This window comes from Manacus candei, unplaced genomic scaffold (assembly GCF_025592945.1).
Source record: "Manacus candei isolate 608988 ecotype Guabito, Panama unplaced genomic scaffold, ASM2559294v1 h1tg000043l, whole genome shotgun sequence".
NCBI classification, from domain to species: domain Eukaryota; kingdom Metazoa; phylum Chordata; class Aves; order Passeriformes; family Pipridae; genus Manacus; species Manacus candei.
This window is the reverse complement of record NW_026138091.1, coordinates 16,207,519-16,228,256: the sequence shown is the minus strand read 5'-3', so window position 1 is coordinate 16,228,256 and position 20,738 is coordinate 16,207,519. Positions and strand designations below refer to the sequence as shown.

At 37.2% G+C, this 20,738-nt stretch overlaps 1 protein-coding gene across 3 annotated transcripts in view; it reads right to left on the bottom strand.

Annotated features, from left to right (window-relative positions):
* The window catches only part of CFTR (CF transmembrane conductance regulator), a 219,361-nt gene that overhangs the window by 153,170 nt on the left and 45,453 nt on the right, over window positions 1-20,738 (bottom strand). For all 3 annotated transcript variants that reach the window (XR_007905881.1, XM_051795404.1, XM_051795405.1), the window contains 7 exons: window positions 20,443-20,571; window positions 18,417-18,454; window positions 17,219-17,472; window positions 16,136-16,215; window positions 10,918-11,068; window positions 9,572-9,799; window positions 7,441-7,541 (listed from right to left, as the gene is read on the bottom strand). Coding sequence is in view for 2 of the 3 variants with exons in the window: in XM_051795404.1 (XP_051651364.1) it covers window positions 7,441-7,541; window positions 9,572-9,799; window positions 10,918-11,068; window positions 16,136-16,215; window positions 17,219-17,472; window positions 18,417-18,454; window positions 20,443-20,571 (981 nt within the window). In the remaining variant the exon portion in view is untranslated. The remainder of the gene's footprint in view (window positions 1-7,440; window positions 7,542-9,571; window positions 9,800-10,917; window positions 11,069-16,135; window positions 16,216-17,218; window positions 17,473-18,416; window positions 18,455-20,442; window positions 20,572-20,738) is intronic.

Sequence of the window (20,738 nt, the reverse complement as noted above, 5' to 3'; positions counted from 1 at the left end):
CAATTAGTAAATAGTTAATTCATTTCCTTCACTACAACTTCACTGCTCAGGTGGTCAAAAAACATATTTTTTACTTCACAGACCACTTTGTTGTTAAAACTGTATTAATTTTAAATTATAAAGAATAGTTTTTCCTAGTTGCTTTCTCCATCCATTTATGGAGGGACACCTTAGATCCCACCACCCTTTGTTCCCCAGGACTAAAGAAAATCCAAGTTTAAGCCTCTTTTTTAACATATGTTCTCCTTCTCCAAACACCCTAGTTCAAATCAAGCTTTCCTGTCTGACCAGAATGTACACAGCATTTTGGACGATGTTTAACAAGCACGTTGTACAAATGCATTGATACTTCCTTATCTATCTCAGGACTATCTCCATTAACATATCCTAGGGTGTGTTCACAGTCACATCTTATAGTCACCCTTTGATTTAAGGGTGGTCAGCCAAGCTTTCCTCCATCTTAGACATTTCTAACCGAGGAGATCCTTACTTACAACTGAGGTTATTCTTAGCAGTCCCTAAATTCAAGCCATTGCACTTTGGTTACTGATATCTATTTTACATTTGCTATTTGAGGTCACCTAATACCTTTCAACTCCCAGAATCCTTCATGTCAACATTGCATTTCAGCTTTGTGCCTTTGGCGGATTTCTTCAACACATTTTTTTCTTTGTTGAGAGCATTAAGAAAGATTAAAACTAGCTCAGTCACAAATCTAATCTTTGTTGAGTAGCCTCCCTACAGCTTAATGCATACAGCTTAATGCCATTTCCTTTCTGTCCAACTCATTAACGATTTTACAGTTCCTTTATTTAGGCAATTCCTGAAACGGAGCCACGGCCAATGCTTTCCTGAAGGCAAATGAGGTCGACTACATTACTTTTGTCTGGAAAATAATCATCAAACACAGTTATCAGGTTAGTGTGATGCAACCCTTATGTCACCAAACATAAGTGACTCCACTCTATAAGCATCACATTTTAATTAAATCTTAAATATTGTTTCTAAAGAATGTTTCCATCATACTAACAAACTGATGGCAGCATCAATGGTGGCATCAATGACTTCTCATTTCTCCTTCCTAAACAAAAAGTGAGAGATGTTATTCTATCATGTGCCACCACCACTGCCAGCTTGTTGGATTTATTTGAAGTGGCCATTACTAGATTTCTAGGCTCTCACTCAGTTCTTCCTGAAGCCTAGGATGAGATGTCTGGTCCTACCTGGTCTGGGTAGCATTGTTCCAGTCTGGTTTCACATGTTTAACTGAAATGTCCAACAGCAGAACCCAAACATACCTAGTTGAAGACTCCAATTTTATATGGACCAACTCACATGTGATGCATGTGTCTCTCCACAAACTGTACAGGAATTTTAAGGAGACTGGGATTCTAGCTGGTTTTGCATATAATTCCCACCTCAGATATTATAAGTCTCATTTCTACCTTTTGCTCCACAGTTTAGACACTGCCCATTTACTAAAAATTGAGACCAAGCATTTATTCAGATTTTGAGCCATTTGCAGGCCTAACTCCAATTTTGTCAAGTCTCTCTTTGCTATCTGCTTCTTGACCTCCCACACATAGCTTGTTTAGGTTAACATTAAAATCCATTCTGTAGAGGCTTTAATTTCTAATACACTTTCAGAGAATATAATTCATGCTGGTAGTCCTAGAGTCTCCAAAATGTCCTATTTTTCTCCTGTTCAGGAAATAAATTTCAGCTCTTTACTGGAAGACGACATGACTTTCCCTTACATTCAGGTTCCTAAGTGCCTTAGTCCAACTAACTTAATTAACTAGATTTCTTGTTTTACAAAAACTTGTCCCCATAAACAACATTAGTTCTCTAATCAGTATTCAGAGTAAAATATCTCTAGTGGTATTGTGGAAAATTCCTTGTACATCTTTGTTCTGCAAAGTGTCTCTACTTGATGTATTACCATTCCTTTCTGCTCTTAGATCCAGACTGAAATACAGTTAGGTAGATTTTCTATGTAGGAGCAAATTTATACACAATGCAAGGAAATACTGGGATCACAGCTTATATCTCAGCATCTTGAAACAAAACTGTTTTAAAAAGCATGCTAACACCCAAGCCTATGGATTATTATTTCCATCTCAACCATTGTACAAGATGGAAAGGCATCATCACCATGTTGATGTACATAAGTAATCTCATTTTGGTGATACAAACAGGAAGATCTTGGATCAGACTGACAATTTTCTCCTTATCTGACTTTCTGTACTAAATCCCACAATGAGCACCATGCATTTATTTTAATTTGATGGCACATTTGTTTTCAGAAATCTTATCTTCATAGACATATAGCCACTTGGCTTCATCAAGAGCTGTGAATGTTTGTATAGGCAGAGATTTTCCATTATTTCCCATTATTACCACTACACACTAGCTAATATCAGCTATGAAGCCAGCTGGACAAAAAGTTTTCCCATACAACAGAAAATTTCATCCCTATGTCCCAGCTACCCTGCAAGATTTATTAGTCACATATGCAGATACTTTAGATTGTTTAATATTTTTAAATCAATTCAGAAGGATGCTTTCCTTGTTCTATAATTTGAATTACGAGTAAGATCTGGGCAGAATGCAGCATAAATGTCAGTAACATTTTACAAAAATATCTGTTCTTCCTTTCACAGGCAAAAATCTGTCATTCACAATGACAGGTATAGTGTAACTGACAGCAAGTTTCTTATCCATTATTCCCATCAACAATGTGCCTGTTACATTCACATTCTTTAACTAGTGCTTTTGAATAAAGGAGTATATTTACTACTTCCATCTAAAAATGTCTAAAACATAGTACACTATTTTTAGCCTTGCCTAATTGTATTTTACTGAGATTTTAATAATACTGAAAAATCTTTAATTTATTTTCTCATTAATATCACTTAAACTCTTCTTAACATTGAAGGAGAATTCATAATATAATCATGTAATGTATATTTCCAGAAGGTGGAAGAAGTAATTCTTCTACAAGTAATCTAATGCAATTAATTTATTCAGGCTCTATGTTCTCTTCTGCTAAAAAGAGAGCAGTCACCCTCTCCAGATCACACATGCTGCAAGACATCACCTCCTCACAAATATGCTGCCTGGAAAGTGCAGTGTACAACTGAGAGATCCTATGAGAGGCTGGTCCAATGGTTCATGTTGTAAAAAAACCCTGTGCATTAAGTCACTGCAAAAACTGACTCTGTAGGCAGCCCATATGGTTTTGCTGAGTTTAGATATTTTCTGCTGTTACATTTTGGGTGCACTTATAGGACATATACTTCTCTTCGAACCTTGAAAAATGAAATATTGAGTTCATGTCAAACTTGTACTGATTTTTTTTTCTCTTTTTCACACTGCTGTGCAGGCAGGCAGAAAAGAAAATATTCTAACAAATTTTTCTTGATTCTGTTCTCTTCCAGATGACCAACACCTCAGTTTGAGAACTGTCATTCTCATGCAGATTTTGCAGTCAAATATTAAGTCTACTTAAACTTTGGAAATTAACAATGTTCTCAGGTTTTCTGCCAATAGTAGTAAAAGGTATATGAAGATAATGTCCTAGATTAAGAAAAAAAATTGATTGAACAGATTAAAGGAGAAATAGTATGGGAAAATAAAAGCATGAAAGTCAGCTTCATTATTTTTTACAGTTGTACTTTTTTTATTTGATCCTCTTCTCCACCATGTATTACTTTAATTCTTCAGCATCCCTGATGTACAGGGTGGGGCACCATGAGGTTTAACAAGTTTGGTTTTAGTATCTCTTTGGGGGATTCTTTTTATATCTCCTTATATAAGTAATCTTGGCAACAGTAAAAGCATGGCATTTTCTCTTTCCCTGATAAAAGGAACTGTCCTTTACAGTTAAAGCACTGCTACTGCAGTATATGTATCAGTGAAGGAGGAGGTTATAAAACACTAAAATAGTTCACTGGGACTAGCTAATGCTTCTGTGAAAGCAACACTTACTGAAAACTTACTTTCTATTTCCTTATGAAGGAAAAAAAAATAAAATACTACATGACTGTCTAGAGGTATACAAAAAAGACTGAAAACCAACTAAAGGGATATTAGCAGAAATTATCAAAGTGAAACAAATTTAGCCTAACTGGTAGCTTTAAATGAAAAAATGTATAGCTGTCAGACCAACCACATACATTTGGGAATTTAAAAAAAAAAAAAAAAAAAAGAAGAGAAAAAAGCTGAGCAGATAAAGTATCCGGGCTGTAGAGAATGAAATGCCAAAACCATTAAACCATTTTGGGGTATTAAGAGATAATAGGGATTTTTCAGTTAAAGCCAAATCTGTTCAATAGAAATTACTTCAAAGACAATATCTATGTATGTAAAAATAAAAACCGACCTAGAAACTCAGAATTCTTCAACATGTGTGCCAGTGTCATGGAAAACTCAAGATGGAGATTGTGTGGAATAAAGTCAAATTTGCCACCTACCCCTCTGTTTGGCCAGTAATTCTTCCAGTACATTTTTTTCCTTTTTCATATGATCCTGTTTCCCTACTCTCTTGTCTTTCTGTCCTTCTGCTTGCATTTATTTCACTCATGTCCTGTACCCTGAATATTTTGTAAAACAACTCAGTAGGAGCTTAATATTGTGTACTAAGTTCAGCAGCTACTCCTTTGGGCATGGCTTTCAACTGTGCAGCAACCATTGCAGAAAACTCCCACTTTTCTGACAACCAAAGACTGCTGCCTACAAATGTGCTATTCACTCAGGCATGCTTGTCTGCAGTCTTGTAAGCACAGATGTCACAGCTGCTCAAGGAAGGGTAATAGTGATGTCACTGAGTGGTGCATGCATATCTATAACTGGAGACAGGTGGAGATGTGTCAGTTCTAGTCGATGTGGTCTTGTGGGGAGCTTCAAAGTACTCTTTGAGAGAAAAACAGAGTATGACCAAATAGACTATTAAGTCAGGCAAAACTTTGCAGTACATCTTTAACCAAATAATTGTAAAATACTTTAAAGAGGGAAATGCTAAATGCAGAGTACTACAGAGTAGAAAATAATACATCTTCATCACCCAGTAAAGCAGTTTTATTGTCTTGACACCGTTAAGCTATTCTTATCTGCTTGTGCACAGGAGCAGCTTTTGAATGTTAGGAAAATCATACTGCCAGCAATATCTATTAGTTTGTCATCTGGTATACCTGAAAATTCATGTAATGGGGGTGGGTAGTTACTTGCTGCTAAAAGATGTCTAGGGGATTCACCAATAAACTGATGTACCTTAGAAGGCTCTCATTAATACAATATAACCAGTGCTCCAGTGCAGTAGTTTGCTTAATATAGAGCAAAGTACTCAGAAATATCTGGAACAACTTGAGATTTTCTTTTCAGGGAAAAGGGAGTTACTTCCTTATTGCTACTAATAGATTACATTTTAATATCACTCTATTTTTAAAAAGGGGAAGTTCTTCTTTATCAAAACACCCTTTGAATTCTACAGTAAGACTTCCTGTTGCTCTTGTGAAACACTTTCAGTTTGTATTAAGCCATGTAATATGTGCACATTATTTGTATACAGATTGTTACGCTTAGAGTGATCACATCATGCCTTACAGGGCTAAGATGGAGTTTACAAATGAGAGCTGAGTGAACATTGTTGTCACTGTTGTATTTTTTGCGGGCTGACCTACTAGAAAGTAACTCTGCAGAGAAGGACCTAGGAGTCTTGGTGGCTGACAAGTTGACTATGAGCCGGCAGTGCCCCTGTGGCCAGAAGGACCAATGGTATCCTGTGGTGCCACTGGGAGGAGTGTGGCCAGTAGGTCGAGGGATGTGATCCTGCCTCTCTACTCGGCCCTAGTGAGGCCATATCTGGAGTGCTGTGCCCAGTTCTGCACTCCTCAGTACAAGAAAGACAAGGAGCTACAGGACAGGGTGCAGCAGAGGCCACAAAGGTGATTAAGAGTCTGGAGCATCTCTCCCGTGAGGAGAGACTGCGGGAACTGGGCTTGTTTAGTCTGGAGAAGACTGAGAGGGGATCTCATTAATGTATATAAATATCTGAATGGTAGGTGCCAAGAAGATGATGCCAGACTCTTTTCAGTGGTGCCCAGTAATAGGACAAGGAGCAAAAACTAAAACACAAGAAGTTCCATCTCAACATGAGGAAGAACTTTATGTTGAGGGTGGCAGAGCACTGGAACAGGCTGCCCAGGGAGGTTGTGTAATCTCCCTCTCTGGAGACATTCAAAACCCACGTGGATGTGTTCCTGGGTGACCTGCTCTAGGTGACCCTGCCTTGGCAGGGGGGTTGGACTAGATGATCTCCAGAGGTCCCTTCTAACTCTAACAATTCTGTGATTCTGTGATTTATTAACAGCACATTTTACTTCATTATCAGTCGTGTAATCGCTGTTCAGCACGTCTAGTAGTTACAGCAACAAAGCCCTTTCACAAAGTGCTTGCCCTTCAAGACAGGCTCTTCTGACAAGCAAAGAAAGAACCAGCATAAAACATTTGGAGGACAGAAAAAAGGTGTCCCTGAATGGCCATTAGTTTTCTGGACTATCAGCAGTCACATGTATAAACAAGAGATTAGATGTTGTAAGTTGTTAATTCCCAGTTTGGGGGCTCTTAAGGATTTCCTTCAGGATTACTTATTAAAAAAAAATATGTTGGACTGCAAATATTGCTTCACTGTCACCATCTGCCCCAATTACATATTTTTAATATGACAACACATTTAAACTAATGAGGATTTAATGGTCTCTAAGATCTGCCGTATTTTTTTGTTTGTTTGTTTTCCAGTACTGAAATGGTTGGCTCAAGAAGCAAAGTTAGGGTTCAGAGAAGGTATGACTGGATGTGGGAGGGTTTTTTTTCTCAGAAAGTTTTTTATTGGTTTATTAAGGCTACTGTATTTTGTTACATGACTTCTGCCTAAAATACATCCTAGAATGACTGAAGTGTAATGAGACAAGTAACTATTACATTTTAACATAACAGCTAAAATTTTCATATATTTAAGCCAATGTATGATAAAAACTGTAAGAACTCATATTCTTTTATGAGTTTACTGTCTGCTTCTCATATCTCAACAAATAGGTGAGGATGAGTTAGCCTTGTGAAATATTATGTTCTAAAGCTAATCCTACCTTTTAAAATTAAAGGGGTTAATACATACAAAGCCTTATGTCAGAGAGTATTTTAGCTAAAACCAGAAAAAGACTCCCAAGGAAGTCAAATGCAAGTTGCTTATTGTAGGCCAGGAAAACTTTTGATCATGGAAAAACTCAGTTTGAGCAGTACCAAAGCCAGTAGGTTGCTTCCAAAGGTATGAGGGGAACTTTTCTGACACATCTGCCTCAAGATAATTCACTGCACAACCATAATCAACCAAAAAAGGCAATTCCTCAAAAGAAAGCACAGCACAGTGCATTTTATGCTTACCAAACTATCAACATCGATGCTTGAGTTTACTGCCCACTGTAAGGTTCCCATAATGTTCATAGCTAAAGTAAGAATAATCCCAACTCTACCTGGTCCATCACCTGTGGAGAGAAAAACCACATTCAATTTCTATGCAAATAAAATATCAATAGAAATGAGAAAATTAGCACATACATCTTAAAATGCGTATCCATACTCTCTCTTCTTTTGTATCATGGAGAAAATATGGATTTATTAATCATACAAAGGACTGTTAATCACCAGTTAAACACCTGACTTTGGCACTGAACTCACTAGAAACCCTCATCTTGCTTTGACAGAGGAAAAAATTAAATCTTGGTACTTAAGCTGTAAACAGAATCAGGTCTCTGTAATCTTTTTGACCTTTTCCCAACACTCATGAATCTGTGAAATGACTCTTATCTAACTAAAACATCAAACACAGCTAACAACTTCAAAATTCAAAACAGTTGAACTGGTTTGCATTTTCATTTCTTCAGCAAATAGAGGACATCTTCTTACTGTTTCACAAAGATGCAGATATAAATTCTTTAGCTTTAATTGTCTGCTGTTACAAGTGTGGGATTTCCCAGGGATTTTATGAGTTCATACAATACAATACAATACAAGCATTTAAACTACCTTACTGGTAATTTTTAACCTCACTATGTGCTAAAAGGAATTGAGAATTTAAGCCATATGCCTTTCTATGATTTCTCCACTTCTTCTATGGTTTTCTTCAGCAAACCTCCTGTTTTTCTTATACACATCTTGTTATCAGAGTAATTACAGAATTAAGCAATAAAAGCAAAATATTCCTCATGAAAGCTGACAGATTCAGAAAAGCAATTTACTGTTGCTCCAAGGGCCTATTGCCCGTAACAGTAAAGGTTACAATGGTGGCAAGATGACAAATTTTAACATTTTTAATAGTGCTTCTAAGTAAAATATCCAGAAAAACAATAAGACAAGAAACCCCAAACTAGTAAGGGCACAAAGTGAGAAACGAGAAGGGTAGCAGGGGATGTTTCCCTGTGAATTTTAGGGAAACTAATAGTCTATTTTGTAACAAAAGTACTGTACATGCCTATTTTTGTACAGAAGTGATTGTGTCCTTGGTTTTTTTTATAAGGAGAGCTCCTTATACAAGAAATAGAGGATAGCATTTCATAAACTATACAATATTTGATAAAATGCATACTTTTACATAACTCCTTTTCAACACTGAAGTACGATCGAATGAAATTTGAATATTAGATTTAAAAACCCCTCCACAAATCATCAAATTCTTGTTCATCAGTGACCATAGTATTGGTGACCAGATCCTGCACACAAAGTTCAGTGTAAAATCTGGAGAAGTAGAACAATGCCCAAACATAATGAAAGCGTAGTGAATTAAAAATTGTATTTGAAGTAATCTATAGGTGAGTTTTCCCATAGAACAGAATTATTCCAACATTTTGGGGACATCAGTCTCTTATTCTCTGCTTGTTGGAGGCTGGCTACACCTGGCCAGTCAGGGGCCCCAGCTAAAATACAATTCAGATAGCAACATACAGTGTGATTCTCATTCATGTACTGTGCTTACTAGGAGTTGTGAGTCATTTTTGAGGGGATTTTGAATGGAATTTGCAAAACTTAACATAGAAAAATGGGTCAGTGGGTTGGGAATTAAAGAACTGGATGACCATTTCTGCTATTGTTGTGGCTTTAAAAGATCATTAAAACTTTGCATGTCTTAGCCATTTGCAAGTGGGAGGAACTTATATTTACTAAAAACCTTTGAGCTATACAGAGGATAATCAACATCCAAGCTGCTCAGTACAGTAATGTGGTTTAAAACATGAGATTACTTTTACAGCAATTACAGTCAAGAAAAGGAAAGCTCTGTCTTTTCAGTTATTTTCAGATTAATCCCTTTAATGAGTTCTCTACAATATCAGACTGCAGATAACAATGGTGTAATTTCTATTTTAATTAAATTGTGTTTACTATTACAACCTACTTAAATCAGTGACTCTTACGAATGCTAGATTTTGTAATAGTTTATTTCTCTTAGAAGTTTCCAAAGCTGAGCTGCTAAAGAGAAGAAGAAGGCTTCCATTTCAGTACTCCGTTAAAGTTACCATACCTGTAGTTATGATAGAGATAAACGCCACTGCAACAAAAAAGACAACAAAAATCATTTCTATCCTCATCTGGAACCAGCGCAGTGTTGATAGGTAGAGGAACCAGTTTGCTGTGTGTAGGTTCAGGGCTTTGTGAAATAAGGTCTCGAAATACGGTTGCCGCCCAAAAGCTCTCAGTGTCCACAGCCCTTTTAAGCTTGTTACAAGATGCGTGAAAATTGGACTCCGAGCTGTAAAGTGTTTAAATTAGAACAACATAAACATAGATAAGTAAATACCTTTGATATAATGCAAACACACCCCTCTATGCTCTAACTCACAGCAGCATAATTACTGTCAGTGTGTGATTTACATATGTTGTTGGAGTACATGACTGAAGTAATCCTAGCACAGGATAAAAACCAACAGTCTTTTCAAGAATGGGTTGAAACTGCATTCAGTGTATTGACAGGAAGGGATCACATTACTTCTTCATAGTTAGCACACTACTTGGGGAAGCTCCTGGCCTTCTGTAAGATGCCACAAGAGAAAGGCTACTCCTCCCCAGCCAAAATTAATTCTTGTAATTTTGATAACTCCTTCATGTGAAGGTTTTTTAGCACAGGCAGAGTACTTTAATGCTCTGGATTCAACTGTACTGACATGGTAATTTTAAGCAGATCTTGCATTACATGAAAAGTGGTGAGCCAATATTGGTTCCCTGTGAACATCAAAGAAATTTAAACTTAGATCTGAGGAACTTCAGAATTACACTTAAGTAAAATGGAAGAGGATCATCACTGTTTAAGATTCAGGACTGATTTGCTGAGGATCTGCCAGTTTGTTGTAGAGCCAGGCAGCAGTACCTGCGTCTACAAAGTCACACTTCAGAATGAGGTTTTCAATTTTATTTGGAACATTTTGCTCTCTTAATGGGGGGTGAGGAAGGAAATTTAGTCAAATAACTTATTCAGAAGTAAGCTTTCTTTGCAAGCTTTCTTTGCAATCAAAATATATCAATTGTAATTTTTCTTACAAAGAAACAAACTCAAAGGGCACATACCAAGTCTGATCGCAATTTTGCAAGTTATATTTACTCTCAAGAAAAATATATGTCAGGCCTTTATTTGTTTTCAGCTGCAGTGGGCTTTTAAAAGCCCATCTTTAAAAAGACCTTCTTTATTGCTCTTTGGCAGCAGAGCACTCACTATTGGCTGGATCAGTAACAGCCATGGTTTTAAGGAGATACATGTTCTGCTCCCAGAGACAATGTCTTGCAGGAGAAAAGGCAAAAAAGAGGAGAAAGGGGGAATCACTTCTCAAATGATTTGTTGTGGATTTAGAAGTCTACCAATTTTGCTGCTCCTACCTTCAGATTCCAGTTGTTTCAGCTGCTGAGAAGTGTGGAGGAAGTATGCCCTTAACAGAATAAAGGCTGCTATCACAGGCACTGATGCCAGGAAGATGTAGGGTTGTAATATTGAGACTACTGTTATAGCGCCAATCACAATCAGTATTAACTGCAGAATGAAAGAAAAATACTATTGATATAGTAAACTTATCATTTTATAGACTAGAGACTGATGATGAATCTCCTTCCCATGGCAACCATGTATTGTTTCAACAAACATAAATTGCTAACCTAAGTAGTCTTTGCAGCTGAGAACAAACCTCCGTGAAAAGATCACAAGTAACTTGGACCAGATCTATAACCTGTTGGAAAAAGTTGCCATCTTTTCTAATAGATGAAAGAAGTGTTTTCTGTAGTACAATCAGTATTACAGGCTTCTAAATTATGAAGCCACACAAAAAACAATGGCAACTAGACACTCACTCTCCAGTTAAAATTGTAAGGACACTCGCAATATCTGCAGCCACCCACCAAACCCACTGATGCTGTCTCTGTCTTGCCTGGACTCTGTCCAAGACTGTCAGAAGCTGAATGCCAGTCTCCCGAAGGTTCTGGGCAAAGCAATTTTGCTGAGGATCAGAAAAAGTGGCAAGTTGTACCTCACTGCTTGCTCAAGGGACTGTAACCCACATATGAAACTAGCACTACTATTCATCCTGATCAGAAGACAGGAAATAAGTTGTATGAGAACTTGTGGTATGACAAATTAGCAGTTTCAGAAGAACAAAAAGGTGGTTTAAGGTGACAAATGACTCAAAAGGAACAAAATCGTTCCAGAGTTAATCTATTTAACCCACCAGAGACTACCACCATTCTACTTATCATCAGTAGGTCCAGACAGATTTAGCTAAATCAGATCTCAATCTTTACTCTAGAAGCACCTTAAGCACCTAGACTGTTTTTGTCTCATATCTAAATCTAATGAACATCAAGTATGTCAGTGTACACAGAATCGCAAAGCACTGCTTTGTATCAGGGTGTTACTTTTAACACTAAACATCTACTTTAAGCTGCATACTTACCAGCATAAATTGACTGCAAAATGACAATTTGGACAAAATTATGAACATTGCATTGAAACATCACTGCAAATGACCAGTCAGCAAAGAAACAGATGGAAAGCAAAAGTAATTTCACATTAGGAAGAAACCCGCAGTTGGTGTTTTTGCTACTACGTTTACATAAATTCAAGGAAGGATTTAAATTACCAGTGCTCCAAGTTAGAGTCTTCCATGAACAGGTAAGCACATTCTAAGTTTCCTACACATTTTTTTCATCAGAAATCTGAGTAGTGCAACAGCAACATCAAAGTCTATAAAAGAAAATTACTGCAACAAGCTAAGGGCAGAATGGCTTTAAACTGAAAGTGTAGATTTAGATTAGATACTAGGAAGAAATTCTTCCCTGTGAGGGTGGTGAGACACTAGAACAGTTGCCCAGAGAAGCTGTGGATGCCCCATCCCTGGAAATGTTCAAGGCCAGGTTGGATGGGGCTTTAAGCAACTTGGTGTAGAGGAAGGTGTCCCTGCCCATGGCAGAGGGATTGGAACTAGAAATTTTTAAGATTCCTTCCAACCCAAATGATTTTATGACTCTATGATTTCTTTCACCGTTTTTCTCATTTCTCTTTAAAGAATGGTGACATATGTGGGTTATGCTTGGGTAGGCTGTATAGCACTTGCAGCAATGCAAGAAATGGATTTATGTTTACTCATTACTTCGAATTGCAGAATTTAGTAACACTTGTATCTCTAACTGTTAAGAAGCAAATGAGCTGTTCAATTGATATCGAGCCAAGTTATACAGCTCTCACGTTACTTGAGATTACAGTCACTCAGTGACTGTTATAATTCCCATTTATGTCATTTACTCAAATTTTGCAAAGGTCACTATGATGCCATATTGTTCTCACTGCTGGTCCCACAGGTATTTCAATAAAAAGCTGAATATGAACATTTGTGTTACTTCATAAACTTGAAACACAAAATAAGTGTAAAGTCAGACAGAAGATGATACCTTCTCTAAAAAGGCAAAAGCAAAAATCTAAAACACAAGCCAACTATATTGGCATATGATTGAGGAATGGCAGCAGAGGTCTCATGCAGCCCAGTTAAGAGCCACAGTGCTGTGCTGCAGTGACCCCAGATGCTGAGCTTTCAGCCCTGGGACAAAGGTCAGAAGGGGAGACATCTTCCAACATTTCCCAGTTTGGAAAATGCAGCTGGTGGTAGAGACAGCAACTCAGCAAGGGTTCAGGGTGGCAATGACTGCAGTGGTCAATTTGATTAACAAACCCAAGTTTATTATTTAGGGAAAACCAGGTATAACCATAGGTATAAATGTTCAGTGAGTTCACTATGACCTTTTGAGTGTGACTATATTAAACCTTAGGGATAACACTATGTGCTAGTAGCATCTCACATGGAGGATCTCCAAGAAATGGTGACTGCACTGCAAACACTAGAAGAAGACCAATATGAATGTTAAGAGTAGTGGTAATGTTACTGCAGTCATTAGCTGGTCAGATGGCTGTCAGAGAACGTATCACAGATGCTATCTCTTGTCACTGATGGAAAGGTTGATGCCACTTCTTTTATGGGCAACTGGGTATATCCCAGGGACTGGAAAGTAACACTCGCCTCTTTCATCCTGAAGCCTCATTAATCATGGATGAAAAGCCCTGCTTCCTAAAAAGGAAGACCCTTTGGTATGTCTAATGCCCCTAAAAGTACTAAGAAGAACTATGGCATGATATCTACAGCTGCAATAGAGAAGAAGGCAGTGTCCCTAAACAAGCAGTTAGCCACAGTCATCCAACAGCTTGTTCTCATAGAAGAGGGAGTAAAAACCAGCTCTACAATTCTGTGTCAAATTCTCAGGGAAGTCAGAAGGATGAACTTAGCAAATATAAACTGAAGGTTAGCAGAGACTGTTTCCATCTCCACCAGGCACAAATTTAGGCATCCCAGTACATATAGAAGCCAAAGATCTCTGAACCTGGGAAGAAATAACCACATGCACCTGTACAGGCTGACTGACTGGAAAGCAGCTTTGCAGAGAAGGTCTTGGGGGTTCTGGTGGACCATGGAGCAGCAACATCACTCTGCAGAGGAGGCCAACAGCAGCAGTATCACCATCAGATCAAGGAAGGTGATCCTTCCCCTCTTCACAGCACCAGTGAGACTGTATCTCCAGTGGGCTCTCCAGTTCAAGAGAGATACAGACATACTGGAGTGCGTCCATTGAAAAGTCTTGAAGATCATAAAGGGACTGGAGCAACTCACATACAAGGATAGGTTGATAGAGCTGGGTTTACCCTTATAAGAGAAGGCTTAGGGGGATCTCTAGTATGACTGTCGGTGGTATTTATTATATTTATATAAATTATAAATGTTTCTGTATATGCAAATTTTTATAACTTCCATATATTTAAAAATTATATTCTGCTTATATAAATACCACTAGGTATTTCTTGTGGAGCAAATATGCTTGAGCCAAATTCTTTTTAGTGGCACACACTGGGAAGATAAGAGACAATGGGCACAAGCTGAAATGCACAAAATTCCACTGAAAAATAAGAAAAAGCACTTTCATTTTGGGGATGGTCAAACACTGGAACAGGTTACTCAGGGGACTCATGGAGTCTCCACTCTTGGAGATATCCCAAGTTCAACTTGGCCTTGAGCAACCTGCTTTAGCTGAACCCGCTTTAAGCAGAGGGGCTGTAGAGGTTCCAGGTCCTAGATCCAGAGGTCTCTTCCACATTCTGTGACTCTTCAACAATCAGCACAGAAAGAAAACGTCCTATGTATAACTTTACTGTATCTTTCAGAGAAATCTGACTTTTTTCATTAGCAATGTCCAGGGAAGTCTGAAGCTGCCAAACAAGTCTTAATCTATGAAGGATCAGAAGGAATTTTTTATGAAGGCATGACTGGTAAAACGAGTCAAGACAGTGGGTACGTTCAATGATCTTCAACAGAAGAACCTGGAAAGACAGGGCAGCTTATCATGCATGTCCAGGAACCTCTGCTGTAGAGACTGAGGAGATAGAGGTGAACCTATAGGACATTAGAGCACAGGTAAGCCTCTGAAAGGCATCAGAACAGAAAAGCCAAATCTTGAGATTTTCTGATTCTTGAAAACATGAAAAACTAATCAGTTTCTTGTAGAAAGTTTGAAATGCAGAGGCAGACTAACTAACATAATTCTGGAATAACATCCCCATGGTAGATGCAAAATATCAGAAGCAAAATGGCTACACCAGAAAAGACAGTAGTGACTCCTGATCACAGCGAAGATTATACTAATGAGTCAGAGTCTCAGTGTCCATGTTTACTCATTCAGCAAGTCTTCACAATGTCAGCAGGGCATGAAGTAGAGGTGTAATGTACTTGAATCTCTTCCTGTCAAGCTGCACTGGCCTCTCTGAAGTCATGAGCCAAAGCTATCAATTACTAACAAAGATATAAGGAAAGGAATACTGTCTTTATCAGATCATCGTGTTGGTAGGGACTGAAAAACAGAGCAAACTCAAGATGGAGACAGGCAATCTGTACAGCAGAGTGTTTGGGTTGATTAGGTTGGACCTGTATATCAACTAAAAAAAAGGTGGAGAGGAACAGGGGGGCCAGGAAAGATTTGCTTTTATTCTAAAAATTTTCTGGGAACCAGTTCCATCTAAGGAAAAGCTGGCATTTCCATAGAAAATAAAAGAACAGAAAGCCAACAATATATTCAGTAAAAGATAAATTAATTAAGGGTGATGCTAGCAAAATGGGAACAGAAGAGCTTAAGGAGGTAAAGTCATGAAAATGATTGACTGCAATCAAAAAATAGCATAAAAAAATAGTAATCTCGAGCAAAGATAACTGAAAGAAACAAAGGAATGCCCTTTGTGTCTTGCAGTTGAATGTGGTCAGCAGCAGGGATATGCACCCTGTGGGACAAAGATGTTTCTGAGCCTGAGTATCAAGAGTGATTTGCACAAACAGTGGAGGTACACATATAGGCAAGTACTCAAAAAAGAAGCAATACAGTTGACTTATAGGATAAGCAGCTATATAAATAGATATATAGACTGAAAAAAATTTGATATGATTTCTTTTGCATGGTGTACAACTGAAAGCTTACATTGCTATAAGCCAGAAAAAGTTAGAACTTTTATTCTACAAACCTGAATGAAGTCAAATACTGTAAGTGGAAGTAAGTCATCCAGTACTGCCGTATCTTTTGAGAATCTGTTAAGCATACCACCTGTGGATTAAGAAATAAAAAGAAGTCAAATTTTTTTGAAATTTTGCAAAATTTATTACTTTAACAAAAGTTATATTTTTTCTGAATACAAAATATTAAGGATTAGTACAATATTTTTTCGAGTACAAACAATTCCATTCCAGTTTAGTGGAGCTGTAGCTTCTTTTCCCTTGGAGGAATTTGGCTACACAACTTCTGCTTCAGATCTCGGAAAAAAGCTAGGAAAATGTAATAAAAACAAAGGAACAATTATAAAGGGCAGAAACTGAGGCACAAAGCATAAGGTCCATAGCCCTTATGCAGCAGGCCCTGCTGATATGCAAACAATTTGCACATCAGCATTTGTATGAGTTTGTAACCAGTTCATTTCTGAGCAGAATTACTGTATTAATCATCAGGTAATGGAAAATGAAGGAGAAACTGTATGTTGTATTGTCATTTACCAGTGTCTCTTGTAATCCAGTACACATCAGTAAGAAGCATATGAGATAGGAACTTCATGTACAGTGGGTGATGGAACTTGTTGCACTAGTTATATAATGAGCTTCGTTTCAGCTCCAGAACCAAATCTGAATATGCATATCATTATTCACACTAGATGATATTTTATGCCATTTTAGTAGGACTACTCATGAAATAAAGCACTATTTATCATCCACACCTGACTTCTTGTCACTCACAACATAGCTGACTATATCTTTTCTACTGTGGTTTTAGACAATGTCTATTCATTAGTAGTTATTCTAGTTTTATTGCCTAGAGCAGTGAACAATTCATTTTCTCCAACTTGCAAGGTGATATTTCAGAATCAGAATTGACAACCAAAATATGTCACATTTAAGTGCAATCAAGTTTCATTAAGAGATTCACAAATTACTTTATGTAACAAACTTTTAACATTCCACTTGATTTAAAATGTAAATGTAAGGAAACAGTATCCTTTAACAAAATGAAAACTGTTTAATTGACATGAAGTGCATAGATGAGTTGCCATCTCAGTTACCTGCTTTCCAAGAGTTAAATGTTGACATAGGTGCATGAAGAACTGCATGCATCATCTTTTGATGAAGAGTTTTAGACACTGTTATAAGCGTATGCACAAGGGGTAAGCCTCTGAAGATTCCCATGGCAAGCAGGGTATCTGCCACTCCCACATAGATGTAAATGATGTAGTAGCTGCTAGTGTCAGTGACAATCACAGGAGGTCTGTCAGAGGTATTGTTTTCTAACTGTGTTGAATTTGCCTTCAAAGCTGTCCTGTGTGATGGAAATTAAAAATAAATACATTACTGTAAATTGTATGTTTTTATCTTTTCTCTGTTAAACAAAACCAAATAGTACTGCAGTGTTCATTTGTTTTAAAACTATGTCAATGGTTTATAAATACATTTCCAGTCATTTTTTAAATATTGTCATGCATGTATAAAATATAAATTACGAATGGCTAATAAATCTACTGCCTGTTTAATCACTGACAAACCTAGCCTAACCAAGGAAAACACATCCAATTCTTTTAAGCAGGAAAAATAAGTCTTGAAAAAACCTGAATTATTATGGAAGTAAAATGCTTTAGATGTACTAAAAAAAAACAAAGGCTTTAGTGACCTATTGTAAATGGAAATCAACATAAATCCCTCTTCCTCCAGATCAGACCTAAGTCACCATATGCTTCTATACTCAAAGACAGATTTATCACTGCAGGACCAAAACAAGGATCAAAAGCATTAACCCAGGAAAAGCCATACCACTGCTCAGTATGTTTTAACCTTCAGTTGCCCGACCCTGTGACTTCTAGGAACCTTTCATAGGTGAGCAGAGGAAATTGTAAAAATGGGGTCTTACAGAAACTGCTCCCTCAAAATATTCCTAAGCAAAAGTCTCATCTGCACCTCTGAAAGACAGCAGTGAACTACAGCATGTTGAAGATGTATCCCAGACTGAGTTGACCCAGATAAAGTCTTGCATACGCTGTTGTGCACTCAATTACAAGGCACAAACCATTCGACTGTTAGCACTTGAAGAAGTATCACTTAAATGTACCACCGACATGAGATATTTAATCATCCAGCTATGAACCATTTTGTTGAATATAAGCTAGTGCTTATCCACAGAAAATTCTGGCAGAATTTATTAATAATTTACAGTAAAAATCAATACAAAGGAGACCTCAAATTTCTTGATAAATCATCACCACTACTTACTTTTTAAGAAACCATAGCCCAACAAGAGAAGCAGCTACCTGTGACCAAAGAAAACAGAGTTAAATTTTGTCTTATTACTTTATGTACTTTTTCTTATCTTCTTTCATTGACTTTATACCTGTTTTTAGAGGACGAATACTAAATGGATGGAAGTCGAACCTCCCTGAAGCAAAAACCTTGTCATATCTGCTTCTTTCCACAGAAATAATTTAGTGCATCCCACCAGGAAAGCTACATTTAGACTTGTATCACAATCAGGCTCTCAAGTGCCTAAATATTCTTTTATTGTTTTTTACTGTACTTTTATAAAGGCTTGCTAATGCATTCCCAATGACAACTGTATGCTTTAACATATTTTAAGTTTTAAAGATTAATATTTTTAATTACTATAAAAGAGTAAGTCTCTCAGTACCTTCAAAGGCAGCTATCTAAATATGAATGTCAAACTTTGAACATAGTTATTGCTGCATTGTTGTTCTTGCTAGCTGATAGCTACATTTGGTGTATCTATTTGGCTGATATTGCTTGGCTGCTTAGTTTTACATAATTCTACACATAATCTATTGTAATATTTTTAAAAGGTAGAATTAAACCCATTTTATTGTGAGGTGTTCCAGTGCTCAAAAGAAGCTGAGTCTATAACGCATTCTCTTGTCTGTCCACTGAAATACTGGAGACCTTCATCTCATCTACCACCTTTTCAATCTGCTCTATTTCTGCCTATGATCTTTTTTCTAAGGGTTGAAACAGTTTCTACATTTCCTCCCCATAAATTTTTATGTCACTGGTACAGAAATATATTGTGATAATACCTCACCACATAACTAACGTCTTGTCATAGGGAGCCACTAACTTTTGCAGGTCTTACAGTAAATAACTCAAGATTGACCATGATGTCTTGCTTTAAGTATTTAAAAGAATTATCTTCTTTCACAATAATATGTTTACATCTCCCAGCAGAATTCTGTTCTCATCTTGACTCCTCAAAACAGAGGAGTTTTTTCAGCTGTGATGATGAAGGTAGATAATACTGTGAAGAATAGTTTCACAAAGCCCTTCTCTATGTTTCTACTTGTAACTGCTTTTCTTCCAGTTCAGCAACCCTAGTCTATGGGTACTACATCTAGGAAACACAGTTTTGATCTGCTGAAGTGAGCTACTCGCACATACACACACCTTGCAAATCTAGGAAGTATCATGTTGAAAAATACCAAGAGAAATCGGCATTGTATTTTATAAGTTGACATATGAATGCAGTCACACTGATCTCCCAGTCTGAAACATGCTCCTTCCCTCAGAAAAACACTTGATTTAGGACATTAACTGTAAAGGAGCATACTATGAGATTCTATATGCTATAAGCCTTTCCTAAATTGAGAGACAAGATAAAAAATGGGCAATTTCTGTTATATGAAAAACAGTCAGACTTCCATGAACAGCCAGACATTCTTCAGTGCTTTTTCCAATAGTGCTTTACACTGTACTTGGAAAAAGTGTTCTTAGCACGCTGCAGGAATACTCCGTCCATCTTTAAATGCCATCACAGCCATTCAGCACTCTGCCTTACTCACCACTTTTCTTTCACTAGGAGTAAAACTAGTAACTCATTTTTCAAAGCAATTTTCCAGAATTTATGTACGTGTTCATCAAAAAATTACAGTAATTAATGTTGTTAATTCCCCGAGGCTCTGCAAATGTATATTTTAATGGAAAATGAAAGATTATTTACCTGTGAAGGAGAAACCTGCATAGGGCGACAGTTCTTATTTACGGTAACACGTAGTAGAAAATACCCAGGATATTTTGAGAATTTGAGTCTTCTGCTGCTGTGCACTAACCACTGTCTTTGGTAAATAAATGCTCATCTAAGCAGTAGAAAAGTTATTGCAATATTATTTAACAGCAGCTGTCAATAAGCAATACCTACATGAGCTGATGCCTTTATGCTTTATCCATTTCTCACAAAGAACACAGTTTGAACAAAAATAATTTGTAGCAACATAACAACAAGCCCAGATTTTCTTACCTCAACTAAGAAGACGATCACACACAAAATGAGAACAAAAATCAAGTTTTTGTGGATGGTAAGGTATCTGAAATAGGTGTTCCATGTAGTAACAGTACCCATGCTTTCAGGATCATCTATGAAGCATTCCTATCAAAAAATCAGTTAGAGCATACTAAGAATGATAATAGTATCTATATATGAAAATTTCTGACATATGAATGCTGCCATTCTTTCTGCTAACTCACTCCAAATAATTGAACTGCAGCATTTAAATCAGTCGATAATGGCTAGAGAGCAAGGTACTCACTGGATGA